The sequence below is a fragment of the Hypanus sabinus genome, chromosome 25 (genome assembly GCF_030144855.1).
Source record: "Hypanus sabinus isolate sHypSab1 chromosome 25, sHypSab1.hap1, whole genome shotgun sequence".
NCBI lineage: Eukaryota > Metazoa > Chordata > Chondrichthyes > Myliobatiformes > Dasyatidae > Hypanus > Hypanus sabinus.
Genome location: NC_082730.1, coordinates 34,164,306 through 34,180,899, shown reverse-complemented (window position 1 = coordinate 34,180,899; position 16,594 = coordinate 34,164,306). Strand labels below are relative to the sequence as shown.

General features: G+C 39.3%; 1 protein-coding gene across 2 annotated transcripts in view; it reads right to left on the bottom strand.

Moving 5' to 3' along the window:
• The window catches only part of LOC132381152 (protein FAM107B-like), a 136,464-nt gene that overhangs the window by 13,555 nt on the left and 106,315 nt on the right, over positions 1–16,594 (bottom strand). For both annotated transcript variants that reach the window (XM_059950431.1, XM_059950430.1), the window contains exon 2: positions 11,506–11,542. In XM_059950431.1, coding sequence (XP_059806414.1) covers positions 11,506–11,527 — 22 coding nt within the window. In that variant the 5' untranslated portion in view covers positions 11,528–11,542. The remainder of the gene's footprint in view (positions 1–11,505; positions 11,543–16,594) is intronic.

Here is a 16,594-nt window from a genome sequence, read left to right as displayed (position 1 = left end):
AATGAATTTGCAACTCTCGTACTCAATACTATAAAACAACAAATAAATAAACAGTAAATAAAATCAAGTAACCAGCCAGTACAAGCAATATCCAGCGGTACAAAAGAGCAACTCAGATGCATGACAGCCATAAAACCAGTATTAAAAGTAGCAATATAACAATTTATGGATGAAGCTTGATCAGTTGGTTCAGAGCAGTTATAGACATTTTTAATGGTATTGGCTGTTTGACAACACAAATTTTGACTCAACCACGTAAGAGCTGAAAGCTCTTATTTGAAAGATAATTTCTAGATATACTTCAGAAGAAAAGAAAGAAAAATGACACAAGTGTGAGTATGCACCTATGTGTTCACACACGCACACATACACACTTCACGTACAAAACTAAACACACAAAGACATGCATGGAGCAAGAGAAAGAGATACAGCCCTTTGTCTATTGCTTTAATTATAACCAGGAAATGGTTTGAAAGCAGAAGTGATATTATTAAACACTATCTATATATATATATATATATATCACAGAAAGAAATGAAATAAGGTTTTTATAGACTGAGTTTGTTTTACAGCTTGTGTTTTTTCTCTCCTCCTTTGCTTGGTTTGAATTGACTTTAAATGTTATTCAATGATAACATCTCATCAGTAAAAAAAATCTAGGGATAAATTGCTGATACTGAAAATATAAAATAAAAATAGAAAATTCTGAGAAAGTTCAGCAGGTCAGGCAGCATTCATGGAAAGAAAAGCAGAGCTAATGTTTAAAGCTGAAGATGTTCATTACAACTGGAAAATGAATCTCATCCTATGAAAATTAATGTCCTAGATAGTATTTATGGTGAAGTCCATGGTAACCAGGCACTGGGGACTCTCTTGTTGATTAGGGGTTGCCAAGATGATTATGAGGCATTCATTGAATAGCATTTTTCTTGCAGGTCTTTGAGTCCTTTGATATTGAATTGCTTTTGGGTACATCATTGTGCCTTTTCTCATTAAGCCCTAAGTTGATTGAAATGTCATGCTGGAGGAAAAGGGAGAATGGAAAAAGAGGGAGCAGGAGGAAGGTTATGGCAGGAAGGGATGTTGTCCTTGAAAGATGAAAATTCAACTCTGGTGAATTATGTTTCGTTATGTAAGATATTTTATACTAAGTATATCAATGCAATATATTCAATTAACTTTTGCCTTTGCTGTATTTGCTTCTTAGCAACTCATGACATGGCAGTAGTTCGCCAAATATTCTCTGTCAGATTGGTATTTATTCATTAATCCTAAATTGGGAATTGTGATTTTTTCTCTACTTTTAAGGACACTTTGTTCATTAGATTAATATATGTTTCACATGAGACATTAGCTCATTCAGGGTGAAAAATATTTGCACTGGAAAAACTAGAAATGAAAAGGGTGTTCCACTTTGGGATATCTCATTTGCCTATAAAACTGTGCATAAAATATTATGAGGAAGTAGTTGCATAAATTAGACATAAAAATTGATATCAACAGAGCATAATTATAAATTCATCTCGGAGTGGATTAAATTGAAAAAGAGTCTTGATCTAGTTGTTTCACACTAGCTGATGTCCCACAGCTAGGAAACAATTCCCCTCTGTATTTGATTTGTTCAGGAGCTGCATTGCCAATGTACTTCACCAGCTCACAGCAGAACTCCTTCTGCACAGATCTCTGCTCAGGATATATAGTAAATATAAAATGTAATTTTCCCTAAAACAGAGGATGTGTTAATGCCACTGCGTAAAAACCTGTTTCACAAATTAGCAAAATGTGATTTACAGTTAGGTCTTTCAGTAACCATTTTTTAAAACTTTCTTCATTTTTAAGACAATTCGGATGTGTAATTCAATGGGAATGCTGCAACCATTTTGTATTCCACTTCCATTCATGTGAAATGTGAATAAGAACTTCAAACTCTTCAATGGCTGTCAGAACTTATTGAAGACAAAGTGAAATGATTAAGTTTCTTTTTATTTGCTTTCAGATAGTGCCGCACAATAAACCAAACATGTAAACTATCTTTTCTACTTCCTTCGGGATGTTATTTCAAAAGTAATTGGTTTGGTCGTGTTATTTTCTGAGGTTATGATGTGAGATATGTATTATCATTTTAACAAATCTGGGCACAATAACACAGTGAAAATATAACGATGCATTTTTCAGTTCGTAAGAAATTTAACGAAGTTAAATTTTTTGTTGTAATAGGTTTTTGCTGTAATATTATTGACAGAAAATAATGTCCAGTTGTTACCATTTATACAAGGGTTAGAATGGACAAGAAGTTCTGATACTCTATGTTGTCAGTCAAAGTGTGATGACTATCTCACGCAGAAACTGTAGAATGCTTAAATTAAAATAAATGTATGTTTCTAACTTAGTAATCTACAGGACTTCGTATTTGTCTTTGTTAGGAGAGAGATGAAGGTTGGCCTCAGTATTATGGGGTAACAGTGGTCACACATGGACATAACTTCACATTACATCACCATTACCCACCAAGCTTGGTTACCAGTATATAATGACCTACTTTGTATGAGCAAAGATGGCATTGAGTATGCATCTTTCACATAAAATATTTGATCTGCACACGTATGATTTGCAATAGCAAGAGACTGACTTTCTTATTTTAACTTAATTTAGCTTTAGAACAATATTAAAAATAAATTGGACTCCTGCTCCAAAACATACTACTTTTTGCTTAAAGGCTTCAGCCAACCTTTGTAAAACTTGGCTGGAGAACAATGGGCGCTGTTTGATCTGCCCATTTAAACTAAAACCCTTAGTTTTCTAAACTCCTGGTTTACTCCACTTCATCAGCACCCTCAGTTTATCACAGTTTATCACTTAGCTTTTCTGCTTGACTTTGAATTCTGGTCCCCTGGTGGTTTCAATTTAAAATTTCCCTCCAAATATAAACGCTGTCCCCTCTTCAAATCTACTCAAGCACTTTAGCTCCATCTGCTGGTGGTTGGGCTTCAAGCACAGGAGACTTCACACACTGTAAATTAATTCCCTCTGCTTCTTCATCTCTCCCAGCTCCTTAAAGATTTTCACCCTCAATGGAGGACCAATAAATTGAAAAGGAAATGGAAAGCAGAATAAAATAATAACCTTGGGAACTGGAAAATCTTCTCTAGATATGTGAAAAGGTAAATAAAAAGGTTAATGTGGATTTTAACTACTTCTGCGGCGAACTCGAAGAGGCAAGACCCCCATCACCCAGGATAAGCCATTTTCTCATTGTTACCATCAGGTAAGAGGTTCAGAAGCCTGAAGGCACACACTCAGTGATTCAGGAGCAGCTTCTTCCCCTCTGTCATCCGATTTCGAAATGGACTATGAACCCATGAATGCACCCTCACTTTTTTTTTAATATTTCTACTTTTGCACTAATATTTTAAAATGTACCTATTTAATATACATATATATTTACTGTAATTCATTTGTTTTTTCTCTATATTTGTCATGTATTGCATTGTACTGCTGCTGCTGCTGTTAACAAATTTCACAGTATATGCCAGCGATATTAATCCTGATTCTGATTCTGAGTGAGGCAGGATAAATTATTTTGAGGAATAAGGATATGGTGCAGGTATTAAACAACTATTCAGGGAAAGCAGAAAACTGCATGTCTGGAGTAAATGAGGAATGAGAAGTTAGTTTGTGAAGAAGAAATACTGGAGAAATAATTGGTACTGAATTACTCCCTGGATCTAATGACGAGTACGCAAAGGCTTTGAAAAGGGATGACTGCAAATATAGTGGACTCACCGGTTCTCATCTGCCAAGACCCAATTGAATCTAGAATGGTTCCCCAAAAGATCACAAGCTAGCAAAGGGAGAGAGAAAATTGGGGACTACTGACCAAATTATTCTGTCATCAGTATTTGGGAAAATGTTGGAATCTATTAAGGAAGAAGCAAAAGGTACTTTAGAAAATAACGATTAGACTGCAGAGAGGACATTGATTTCTGAAAGAGAAATCATCTTGGACAAATCTGATGGAATTTTTTTGAGGGTGTAGCTAGTGCAGCAGGTATGGTTAAACTAGCTGATATGGTGTATTTGTACTTTCAGAAACCTTTCAATAAAATGCCACACAAGAGATTGCTGAACCAAATTAAAAAATGCAGGATTACGTAACATACTGGTGTGGATTGAGGATAGGTCAAAATAAACAATACAATTAATGGGTCTTTGTCAGGCTGAGAGGCTGTGACTTGCCTCAGTGATCAGTATTGTGGCCACATTTGTTCAGAAGGCATTTCAAATTATATGAATGAGGAACCAAAAGCAAAATATCTTTGTTTTAAATAGCTTAGTTCTAATGAAACCGAGCTGGGCGGCAGAGTTTATGAGAAGGATGTAGGCTTCAAAAGATGTAAACAGTCCATGAAAATTGGTTAAAAGTAAAGTGACAGAAAAAATGCAAAGAGGATTTTTTTTGTGTGTTTGAACATTGAAAGACTGAAGTACGTTGCATTCAAGGGAATTTTGATTCATTTAACATGAATCACTGATGGTTAACATTTAGGTGCAGCAAGGAATCAGGAAGATAAATGATAGATTTACTATGATTGCAGTACAAGTGACTCCCAGTATAAAGAGATCTAATGGCATTTATATGGTCAGCCCATACCTGGAATATTGGAAGACCAAAGTCAGTGCAGATTGGTAATAACATCTTTTCCTCACTGATCATCAGTACAGGCAGACTTCATTGACGCATGCTCAGCCCACTTCTTTACTCTCTCTACACTCATCATGTGAAATTAACCACAGCCCAAGTACCACTTATAAATTCGCCAAAGACAAGCTTTTGTTGGTGGAATCTCACACAGTGATGCGAGTGCTTACAGGAGTGAGGTAAATCCGCCTTTGAATGATGTCCTCACATTCAGCATCAGCAAGACCAAAGTATTGATTGTGGATTTGAGGAAGGGAAAGTTAGGAGGACACGCCCCAGTCCTTGTTGAAGGGTGAGCAACTTCAAGTTCCTAGTCATCAACACGTTAATGCAATCACAAAGAAGGCATCCCACTGGACCTATTTCATCGAGAGTTTGGGGAAATGGTGACCAAACACTCTTACACACTTCTATAGATGTGAAGAGCATTTTGGGTGGTTGCATCACAGCCTGATATGGGGCTTCCAGTGCACAGGATCGCAAAAGACTAGAAAGGGTTGTAGAGTCAGCCAGCTCCATCACAGACAAAATTCTCCCCACTATTGAGGAGATTTTCAAGAGGAGTGCCTCAAAAAGCTGACATCCATCATTAAGCACCCTCACCAGCAGGAAGAAGAGCCCAAAGACCCACGTGCATACTTAGAAGCAGCTTATTCCCGCCCACCATCAGATTTCTGAACAGCTATTGAACCAGTACTCATTATTTATTTTTGCGCTATTTACTACTTTTTGTCATTTGTAGATTTTTAGCTTTGCCACTGTACTGCTGCCACAAAGCAACAAGTTTCATGCCGTACGACAAAGATAATAAACCTGAATCTGAGACTGATTCCTGAATTTACATATGGTCTCTCTGTCTCGGGGGAATTGTGCTTGTGACAGGAGTGAAAGGAAGTTTCACTACACTGATTGCTGAAAAAATAAAGGTTTGATCTATGAGGGATTGTGGTAGGAATGAAGGAAACAGTGGATGTGGCTGAAACAAATTGAGGAGAGCTTCTCTCTTCTATCAAGTTTAAGTCACGAGAAACCTGGTAAAATGAAGCGGAACGTTTATAGCACATGAATAACATGATTCATGTCACAAAGCAAACCGATAATAGCCCCTGATTAGTCGGTCATATGACATGAAATTTGTTGCTTTGACAGCAGTAAAGTGCAAAGAGATAAAAATCTCTTCCTCTCTCGCAGACCCCAGTAAGTTTGGTTTGGCCATACTATAGGTTTTTGCAAATAAATCAAAGTGAGGCGTTTTATGTTTAATGAAACCTACAACACATTTTATTGAACTCCAAAACCTAAAGACAAAAAAAAAGCACTAAAAATCCTTAACATAACAACATCAGACTAGCCTCTTAAAGTGAAACCCTATGTCACAACCATGGATTCGGCAGCGCAGCAGATATGACAGTTGCACTCGTGAATATGCATGTGTCTGCTAATTGTTATTTCATTGTGATGATATTTAACTCCATTCCTTTCGTCGTCGTGCTTGTTGAGAATTGAACAAAGCACTGCAACACTTTGTGGTCTGCTTGCATTCAGCCTTGCCAGAGAAAGTGGACTGTCGAGTCAACTGGCTCTGAAGCCTAGCGGTGTTCATTTCATATTAGTTATTCCTTTCAGCCACTGTGTAGGCTTCGTTTTCCATTTGAGAGTTTTAGTTAACGGCCCTGTTTGGCCTAGCGTTTATTGTTTTCTTTCCCTCTGACTCTGTTCGCATTAAAGTCAGTGAACCTGCTTCAGTGTCTCTCGCTCTGCACTTGGGCCATGTGCAAACGCAGTGACACCCCACCTCAGTGTTGGTGGCCGTGATTTATGTACATTTCTCCCAATTACATTACCTTACACAGGTGCCTCCCCCAACCCACCCCAGAATTCACTGAAACCGGCATCGTGAGCCTGTCTGGAGCTTGGACCAGCTGCCCTGCTCAGGTCCTGTGTTCCGCAGTGGAGGAACCACAGGTGCCTCTGGCTCACCCAAAGGTGCGTTGCCACTCTAATGGTCACGTTGTGATGCCAGGGGCATGGCAGTGGATTCCTCCCAGTCTTGGTGGGCCAAGTAAGGGTACGTACCAAAAAACATTCAGGTTTACCCCTCTTATTTATGATAAAGATCTTTTCTCCCCATTCCAAAATACAAAACAGGCCATCATAAGGGGGCCCCAAGAGAATGTTGGTGTGCGTCATGGCAGACAGAAAGAAACAAGGTGGAATGTAGGTCCACAGGGACCCAAGAGCACTGTTTGTCATGATGGGAGGTGGGAACAGGGGAAAAGGAATTGAATTTACTGAGGAGGCTGAACACTGTTGAGAGGCTGACCAGGTGGTTTTGGCATCAGGAATAAGTACACCTGACACCCATAACACTGCCCATATACCTACTCAGCTGCGGATGGCTGCAGATCCTCTTTGGGAGCTGTTCTGAGTCCAAGCACGACCCATGGGAGTGATCATGCCAACACTCATTGGTCAGGGAAGCCCTCAGAGCAGCCTTTAAGGAGCAGTGAAACTGTTCACGTGGGCCATTGGCCTGTCAGTGGTACAACGTGGTGTGACGTAGCTTAATGCCGAGGTTCTGGGCCATCTCACGCACGAGGGGTTTGTGGTTAATGAACTCTGTAAAATGGCGACCCTCTGGAAGAAAATGGTGGATGGTCAAATGGAGAACAAGCAGCTCACAGTCCAAGGTACTGTACTTCCTTTCAGGGGTGTGGAGGTGTGGAGTTGCTGGCTGAAAAAGACGAGCAGCTGCCACACGCCTCCGACCAACTGTCCATGAACAGCACCTACAGCAAGGTCTGAAGCATCAGTAGTAATGGCTATGGGTGCATGGGGGAGCGGGGGGTCAGAAAGGTCACATTAGGAAGAGCTCGTTTGGTATCATCAATTGCCCTGGTCATGTCTGCTGACCAGTCAATCACCTGATTTGGGGTATTGTCTTTAAGAGCACTATACAGGGGGAGCAGAAGTTCAGCTACTCAGGAAATGAAACCTACCATACCTAAAAACTCCTGTAGTTTTTTTTAGTAGTGTGGGACGGTGGGAAATCCATAATAGCAGCTATCTTGATGGGAGGGGTTTCACACCGTCTGCACAGATGTAAAGACCGATAAAGTCGATGGTTGACAACCCAAATTGGCATTTAGCAGGATTAATAATCAACACATGTCAGCTTTAGTGCTTGAAAAATATGCAATAAGATATGCGTTCAGATTCAGTGCTCTGGTGACAAGCATATCATCCGGGTAAACAGAAAGAAAATCTAAGTCTTTTAAGACAGTCCATCAGCTGCTGTAAAGTCTGTGTTGCATTCTTCAGTCCAAACGGCATGTGCAGAAACTCAGAGAGGCCAAACGGGGTAATCACAGCAGTTTTGGGAACGTCCTCTGAGCACACAGGTAGCCCCTAACTAGATTGACTTCGGAAAAAATTAACTTTCTGGTTAAACATGTTGAAGTCTTATATGAACCAAGCGACGGCATTTTGCTCGCAGAACTCCAGTAGTTTCAAAGCAACTGCGTTAGCTGACATATTCAATAACTCTGGAATCATCCTAGAGCATCGGGGTCACCAATGTATGTTTTACAAATGAATTGAAGTGAAGCGTCCTACGTTTAATGAAACCCATAACACGTTTGATTGAACTCCAAACCCTGAACACAAACAAAATTTGTTAACAATCCTTAGGTAACAACATCAATGCATCAGACCATCCTCTTAAAGTGACAGTCATTGTGAATTCTGTACATTATCCTACAACATCTCCTTTACAACCAACATTAACACAGATGTACCACAAGGCTGTGTGCTAAGCATTCTGCTATATTTGTTTCATACTTATGACTGTGAGGCTAAGCACAGCTCCATTTAAGTTTGCTGACCACACCATTGTCATTGGCTGAATCAATTGTGGTGATGAATCAGCACATAGGAGGGAGATTAAAAATCTAGCTAACTGCCACACCAGTGACCTCTAATTCAATGTCAGCCAGACCAAGGAGTTGATTATTGATTTCAGGAGGAGAAAACTAGAGTTCCATGGGCCAGTCTTCATCAGGAGCTTTAAGTTGCTCAGTGTTATCATTTCTGAGGGTTTGCCCTGGGTTCAGAAGGTAAGTGCCATTACGAAGAAAGCACATCAGCACCTCTACTTTCTTAGAAGTTTGCAAATATTCAGCATGACATCTAAAACTTTGAGAAATGTCTGTAGGTGTGTGGTGGAGAGTATACTGACTGGCTGCATCACAGCCTGGTACAGAAACACCAATGCCCTTGAAAGGAAAATCCGACAAAATATGGTGAATATGGCCCAGTCCACCACGGGTAAAGACCTCTCCACCGTTGAGCACATCAACATGGAATGCTTTTGCAGCAAAGCAGCACCCATCGTCAAGGACTCACACCACCCAGACCACATTCTCCTCTCTCTGTTGCCACTAGGAAGAAAGTTCAGGAGCCTCAGGACCCACACCACCAGGTTTTGGATCAGTTATTACCTCTCAATAATCAGGCTCTCAAACCCCATCTCTTGCCCCATCACTGAACTGTTTCCACATCCTATAGACTCACTTTCAAGGAGTCTTCATCTCATGTTTTCAATATTTATTGTTTATTTATTACTAGCACTTATTATTTCTTTAGTATTTCCACAGTTTGTTGTCTTTTTCATATTGATTGTTTGACCATCCTGTTGGATGAAGCCTTTCATTGAATCTATTGTGGTTCTTGTATTTACTGTGAATGCTCTCAAGAAATGAAACTCAGGGTTGTATATGGTGAGAGACATGTACTTTGAAATAAATTTGTTTCAAATTTTGAACTTTGAAGTAAGTTTATTATCAAAGTACATATATGTTGCCGTATACAATGTTGAGATTCATTTTCTAGCAGGCATTTATATGAAAACAAAGAAATATAATCAAATTTTAAAAATCTATACATAAATGAAGAATGATAAACTGTGCAAATAAAAAATATAATACCGAGAATATGAGCTATAGAGCCCTCAAAATGAGTCTGTAGGTTGTGGAAGGTTGAGGTGAGTGAAGTTCTCCTTGCCAGTTCAGGAGTCTGATGGTTGTACAGCAATAACTCTTTCTGAGGTGTGGGACCTAAGGCTCCTACCCAATGGTAGCAGTGAGAAGAGTGGGGTCTTTTTTGATGGCAGAGCTCATTGTAAGTATGTTCAATGCTGTGGAGGCATTTACCTGTGATGGACGAGGATGTGTCCACCATACTCTGTAGACTTTTCTATTCCTGGCCATTCGTGTATCCATACCAGGCTGTGTTTCAACCAGTTAGGATATTCCCCACTGTGCATCAAGAGAAGTTTGTTGAAAGTTTGTTTGGTGGCACACCAAACCCGCGCAAACTTTATAAAGGTAGAGGTGCCTTTGTGTCTTGGTTCCAGGACAGATACTCTTATATGGTAACACCAAGACATTTAATGTTACTTACCATCTCCACCTCTGATCCCCTAATGAGCACGGGATCATGGACTTTCAGCTTTTTCCTCCTCAAGTCAATGATCAGCTCATTGGTGTTGTTCACGTTCAATAAGAGTTTGTCGTTGTGACACCATTCAACCACATTTTTATTTCCCTCCTATATGCCCATTTGTCACCACATTTGATTTGGCAAACAACAGTCATGTTGTTAGCAAATATAAATACAGAATTGGAGCTGTACTTAGCCACATAATCAAGTGTAGTGGAAGTAAAGCAGAGGGAGAAGCACACAGACTTAACACGGTTAAATGTGATTATAGCATAATCGTATAGATGAGTAACTGTTTTTGTGGCACCCTGAAAACTTGGAAGTTTTCTTACCAGAAACAGACCCAATGGCGGTGACCAATTTCTCCTCTTTTTTGAAGAAGCAAAGTAATCAAATCAAATCATTATGAATTTATCACGAGTCCACATTCAAATTCATCATTGGTGCCAATCTCCTTAACATGAACAACTTTTAGGAAATGGACTCTCCAGCCCTAATCATGTCATAGTTTATGGAAATTTCACTGCCATCTTTCTTATAATTGATCAAAGGTACTTTCTGATGTTCTGAGATCACTTATTGTACCAAATGAACATCGGTCTTTTTAGAAAATCAGGCAACAAGGGAGAAGGTGCAACACACACAAGATGCTTGAGGAGTGCAGCAGGCCAGGTAGCATCTATGGAAAAGAGTAAACAGTCAATGTTCCAGGCCGAAACCCTTCAGCAGGACTGGAAAAAAGACGAGAAGTCAGAGTAAGAAGGTGGGGGGAGGGGAGTAAGAAGTACAAGGGGAAGAGTCAGAGGGCTGGAGAGATCACAGGGGGAGAAGGGTGAAAGAGACTACCACAGAACTCTTGTCGAAAGGAATATTTGAATTGCTACAGGGTAGGCATCCCTTAAAGAGATTTTTCGGTGTAGTACAAAGAAAAAGATCAAGATTGGCATATAAATCCTCATTTACTTTAATTCCATATAACCACTTAAAATGACTGCATGTCAAGTTTTTTTTTTGAAGGAGAATAATTCAAGTCTTGGAATTTGAATACAAATAAAGATTCCTCATGAAATACATCAATAAGAGATTGCCCAGAATTGGATTTTAATAAAATAATTAAAAAAATAGTGCTTTGGCATTCAAAGTAAACCTTTGAAGGCTTGATCTTGACCCAAAATATTGATAATTCCTTCCCACCTCCATCACCATCCCCAAAAAGATGCTATTAACCTGCTGAGTTCCACCAACTGATTCCAGCATTTGCCGTATTTTGTGTCTCTCCTTTTTTGAAAACGTAACTTATTGCTTACCAGATTTTGTCCCATCTCTCATGCTTTTGAACCCTGTCTGTGGTGGGTGACAAACAGAAAAAGGAAAATTAGACTGCTTGAATTACTTGCTCTAATCGCTGCTGATAACCTTTGCAAAAATATCGAATTATCAAAGGCTTTTGAAATGCTGAACTCAAGTTAACTCCAGAATTTTAAAAAAATTATGGTTAAAGCACTATATTTACTGCAAACCTTGACTATTCAATTGGTTGGTCCTACATCCGCAAAATGAACATAACCAGTTTCAATTGACTGTATCTGTTTGTAGTTGTTTGAGTAAGTCCTTTAAGTGAAATTATTTCTTTTAAATTGACATCCAGAGCAGAGATTTATTTTTAAATATTAAAGTATGTTTGATTTACTGTGAAATTGGTTTATGTCCAGTAACAAATTTAATAAAACAATCAGTTCAGATTTTTAGTCATTTTCAGTATTTAAAATTCCATTTACAGTTGATGGACTTAACATTCCCATATACAAAAATCATATTCGGTTAATCCATTTTTGGCTACCTTTAATAAAAATGCAAAAGACTACAATTTATAAATATAAAAATGCATATTGACTAATGCAAGAAAAAAATCAATAATATTCTATTACTTTATCTATTGATCTGGATCTAGATTAAGCTTGTGATTAACTATCTCAGTTGGGCATAATTTTGAATGACAAAATCACTTCAGGAAAACTATAGACATTGCAATGGAGCTTGTATCTAGTTGCTGTCTGCATCTAAATCAGAAATTCTCATACCTCATACAAGGTTGCTGTTACATTATTTCCATAATGATATCTACTGTATCATAAGGGATCTAAATTGTTATGTCATTGCAAGAGATCTATACTGTTATACACAAAAGTAAGCAATTTATACTTATTGAATTGCATTTATCACCAGGGCAATATATTCTGAGCATTGTGCAGTCTATTGCCTGTACTCTAAAAGTAAACAAGAAGTAAGCTGCAGATTTGATTCAAAGTATATTTAAGAAATAGAGCTCAGGAAAACAATAATGTCACATTTGAGGAGTACTTGACTGGTATGCAGCTACCTACATTTTTCAAATAGTATATTCTCATATCATGTGATGTTGATTCAATAATGATGTCTAAAGCCATTGCAAAATATTTTAGGAGTATGCATCAGAGGACACCATATAGATTTAAAGAATAGTGACTTATCGCTAAGCCATTTTAACAATGTCTTGTCCAATAGGTTAATATTTGTATAGCCAGTGAGTTGTTACCTTCTTCAGCAATGCATTTTATCTAACATAAAATTAGCTTTGATTATGTTCGGTACATTATCATCTCTAATATTCAAAAAGAATGAAAGCATCACCATTTCACCATCAAATCATATATAAAGTTTTAAAATAAAAATAATCACACAATATAGCTGCTGATTTATTGCAAGGTTTCTGCATATTCAGTTAATTGGAACATGTTGGCACCGGGACATATTGTCCCAATTAAGAGGCTTCCCCAATTAACTGAAGTTTCATGGAAACAGATAAAAAGACAGATAAAAAGTACTATTTAACTAAGTAACAAATTGTGCATTTAAATAAAATACAGAAAAAATGGGGTCACTACCAATACTACAGGTGGTTGTCTATCTTATCTGACGATGACAGGAAACCTGGGTGGGAGGGCTTTAAAAGTTCCACTCTGCTGAACTCTGAAGTCCAGGTCTGGTGGGACAAATAAATATCACAACTGGGTTCTTCCCTGGTTACAGTGGATGACCATGACTTCTACTGCACCTTGTCATGCACTTTGTTCTCCATGTGGCATTGCAGAAGCACCTCCCTGACCATTGGATCTCATTCGCCCATCCACCAGAGCTGACTTCATATGCTAAGACAGGCAGGTCCCTATCTCACTGGAGTATGTGACCCACTGGCTACCCGTACCTGGTTTAGTCTGCCTGTTGAAGAGGTGTACAAGAGTGTAGCCACTTTCACATGTACAGCTGAGTTTTGGGTGCCTGGTAGGGACCAAAGGTAACACTTAAGTTGATTGTCGATACCTTCAAATTCTTCATAGTTCCTAACTTGTTGAAGTAGTGAAATTGTTTAATTTTCACTCTTGGCTGTTTCTGGCATTTCCAAGCCCGAGTGCTTTCAACCACAGTGAGCAAAACAGTTCTGAATTGTCTTACTGCTTATTTCTCGCCAACTAAGATCAGTGCTTTTTTAAAACAAAAACACATTCAACTGACACTCCTCAAAAACTATTCTCTCAAAGCACAGTGCAGAGTTTAATGGTCACACAAGCACATGTGACGGATGCTAATTAGAAACTGTTTATTAGCAGTCTTCTGTCTCAATCAAGTGGCATGGTGTGTCAAGTAAACTAAGGGAATTTTGGCTATTTCCTGGAATAGTTTTTGGTCTATAAGAGTTGTCCCAAATTAACAGCTTCCCTGGTTATCCAATGGTCCTATTATCAGGAACACAGGCAGCTGTGCGACTCCTAACAGCGCCTGACCGTGCTCGACTCCTCCCCTTTCCCCTTCCACATCTATTGCAGCCGTTCCGTGCTACGCTTCTCAGCTGCCAGCACATAAAGCAAGTTCTATGTGACAAGTCAGCAGCTACTTTCATTACCACCATTTTACAACTTCTCTTCGCCTCCTCTGGTCTCTCTCACTGGCCCATGATACTATCATGAAGAAGGTTCATCCCACCACTATCCCCAAATCTAAAACTTGCTGGTGGGCTGAGCTCAGACCTTCCTTCAGCATTTCCAGGAAGTCCGAGTCAACCCTTCCTCCTGTATTGTCCAACCCTGAAAAATCCTCATATGCTTGATATTTGTACTCTGTATGATCCATGGCAGGCTCATCAGCTCTCTGAATCACTGACATTATCATTCCCCATTTACTCTCACCTCCCCCCAGTAGCTGCTTCACTTCCCTTTTAATGAAGCAATATCTCTTTCCCTGTTATTTCCCATGTACCCTCCTCCACTCCCTGGGCCAAACTGTCCCAGAAATTCCAAATATTGTAATGTGAACAAAGTCACCAGAGAGAGAGAGAGACACTCACACAAAATGCTGGTGGAACGCAGCAGGCCAGGCAGCATCTATAGGAAGAAGTACAGTCGACATTTCGGGCTGAGACCCTTCGTCAGGACTAACTGAAAGGGAAGATAGTAAGAGATATGAAAGTAGGAAGGAGAGGGGGAAATGCAAAATGATAGAAGACTGGAGGAGGGGGGTGAAGCTGAGAGCCGGAAAGGTGATTGGCAAAAGGGATACAGAGCTGGAGAAGGGAAAGGATCATGGGACGGGAGGCCTCGGGAGAAAGAAAGGGGGAGGGGGAGCACCAGAGGAAGATGGAGAACAGGCAGAGTGATGGGCAGAGAGGGAGAGAAAAAAAGAGGGGGGGAAGAAAACTAAATATATCAGGGATGGGGTAAGAAGGGGAGGAGGGGCATTAACGGAAGTTAGAGAAGTCAGTGCTCATGCCATCAGGTTGGAGAGAGAGAGAGACTGAAGCAAATAGATACAGAGTGGCCGATTCAACAAAAACAAGCAGCAGGCATGATATTGAGACTTTTTCGGAGGAAGAGTCCTGCTTGACCCAACATCACACGGCCTTTTATATACCAAAGACCAAAGGACAATCCTATATTTACAATGTAGCTACAATGCTTCCTTTGAATTACATATAACTTTCATACCTCCTTCTTCACACCTACACTCCAAACAGTTACAACTAAAGTTAATCAGCATTGTCTGGTTTTTCAATTAACTGCTGTTCACAGCTCCAGGAACTGATTGTCCAGAGCTGCATTTTAAATTTATAATCCATGCTTAGGTCTAAAGATTGGTTGCTGAAGTTAATATTTAGCTATGCACATTACGTGCAGAATATACCCTAACAAGGGAAATTAAATCAGCCATAATCCAATGGTGGAGCAGACTTGATGTACTGAATGCCCAATTCTGCTCATTTGTCTTATATTCTTAGCTCTTGATTCCCCAACACTGGAAAAAAAAAGAGAGTGCATTTACACAATCTATGCTCCAGAAACAGTCAAAATTGATACAGATTAGCAGTTTAACAATGCAACCAGTAATGCAGTCTTGCAACCTTGGTAACCAGTAGATTACCAATATCTGTGAATGAATATTGCTATTTTAAAAGGAAACTTTAGCAATTCAGTAAAGGCTTTGGTCAGAGAATTTATAAATTTATTTGTATCACCACCTATTGAGGAGAATGAATAACTACATCATCAGTGAAAATTTAATAAGCATCCTGAAAGTTACAGTACGAAGTTCTTATCTGGGTGTGTTGGTCTCCAATTTAGTCACAGGCCTGTCTAGCTTTCAGACTGGCTCAATTAGCCCTAATCACTTGCCATTGGGAAAAAGTTATTTTTAGATGCAGAGCATTAAAAGAATACAAACAAAATATTCTTGGCCAACAGATCTCATCTGTAACATTAGTCAATACAGCATGGATCACCAACAAATACTTTGAGGGCCTGCCAAGCTTTTAAATTTAGACAGTTAGCTAAAATTAGATTTAGTTATTGTCTTATACACCAGGGTACAATCTAATTCTTGCATGAAACTCACAGAGGAAACAGTATGCATGGTAATCATGAATATAACACTAAACACAGAGAATAGTACAAAACACTGGGATGGCACAAAGAGGGAAAGCACAATCGGAAATAAATGCTAAAATATGGCAGTGACAAGCCTTGCACAAGGAAAGACCAATTCGTAACATACTGTATAACAGTACAACTCAGGAACAGGTCCATCAGCCTATGATGATGTGCCAAACTAATTATGCTAAAGATGTCTAATTAAACTAATCACTTCTGCTTGCAATGATCCATGTCCCTCCACTCTCTACATCCTTGTGTGTCTATCTGAGAGCCTTTTAAAGGCCTTAATCTGTGTGTCTCGCAAGACGATCCGGGTATTCCCTAACTGGAAACCTTGGATGAATTATGAGATTCAGTCCCTTTTGAAGGCTAGAGCTGCGGCTTTTAGGTCTGGGGATACCAGTCGCTACACAGAATCCAGGCGTGAACTCCGGAA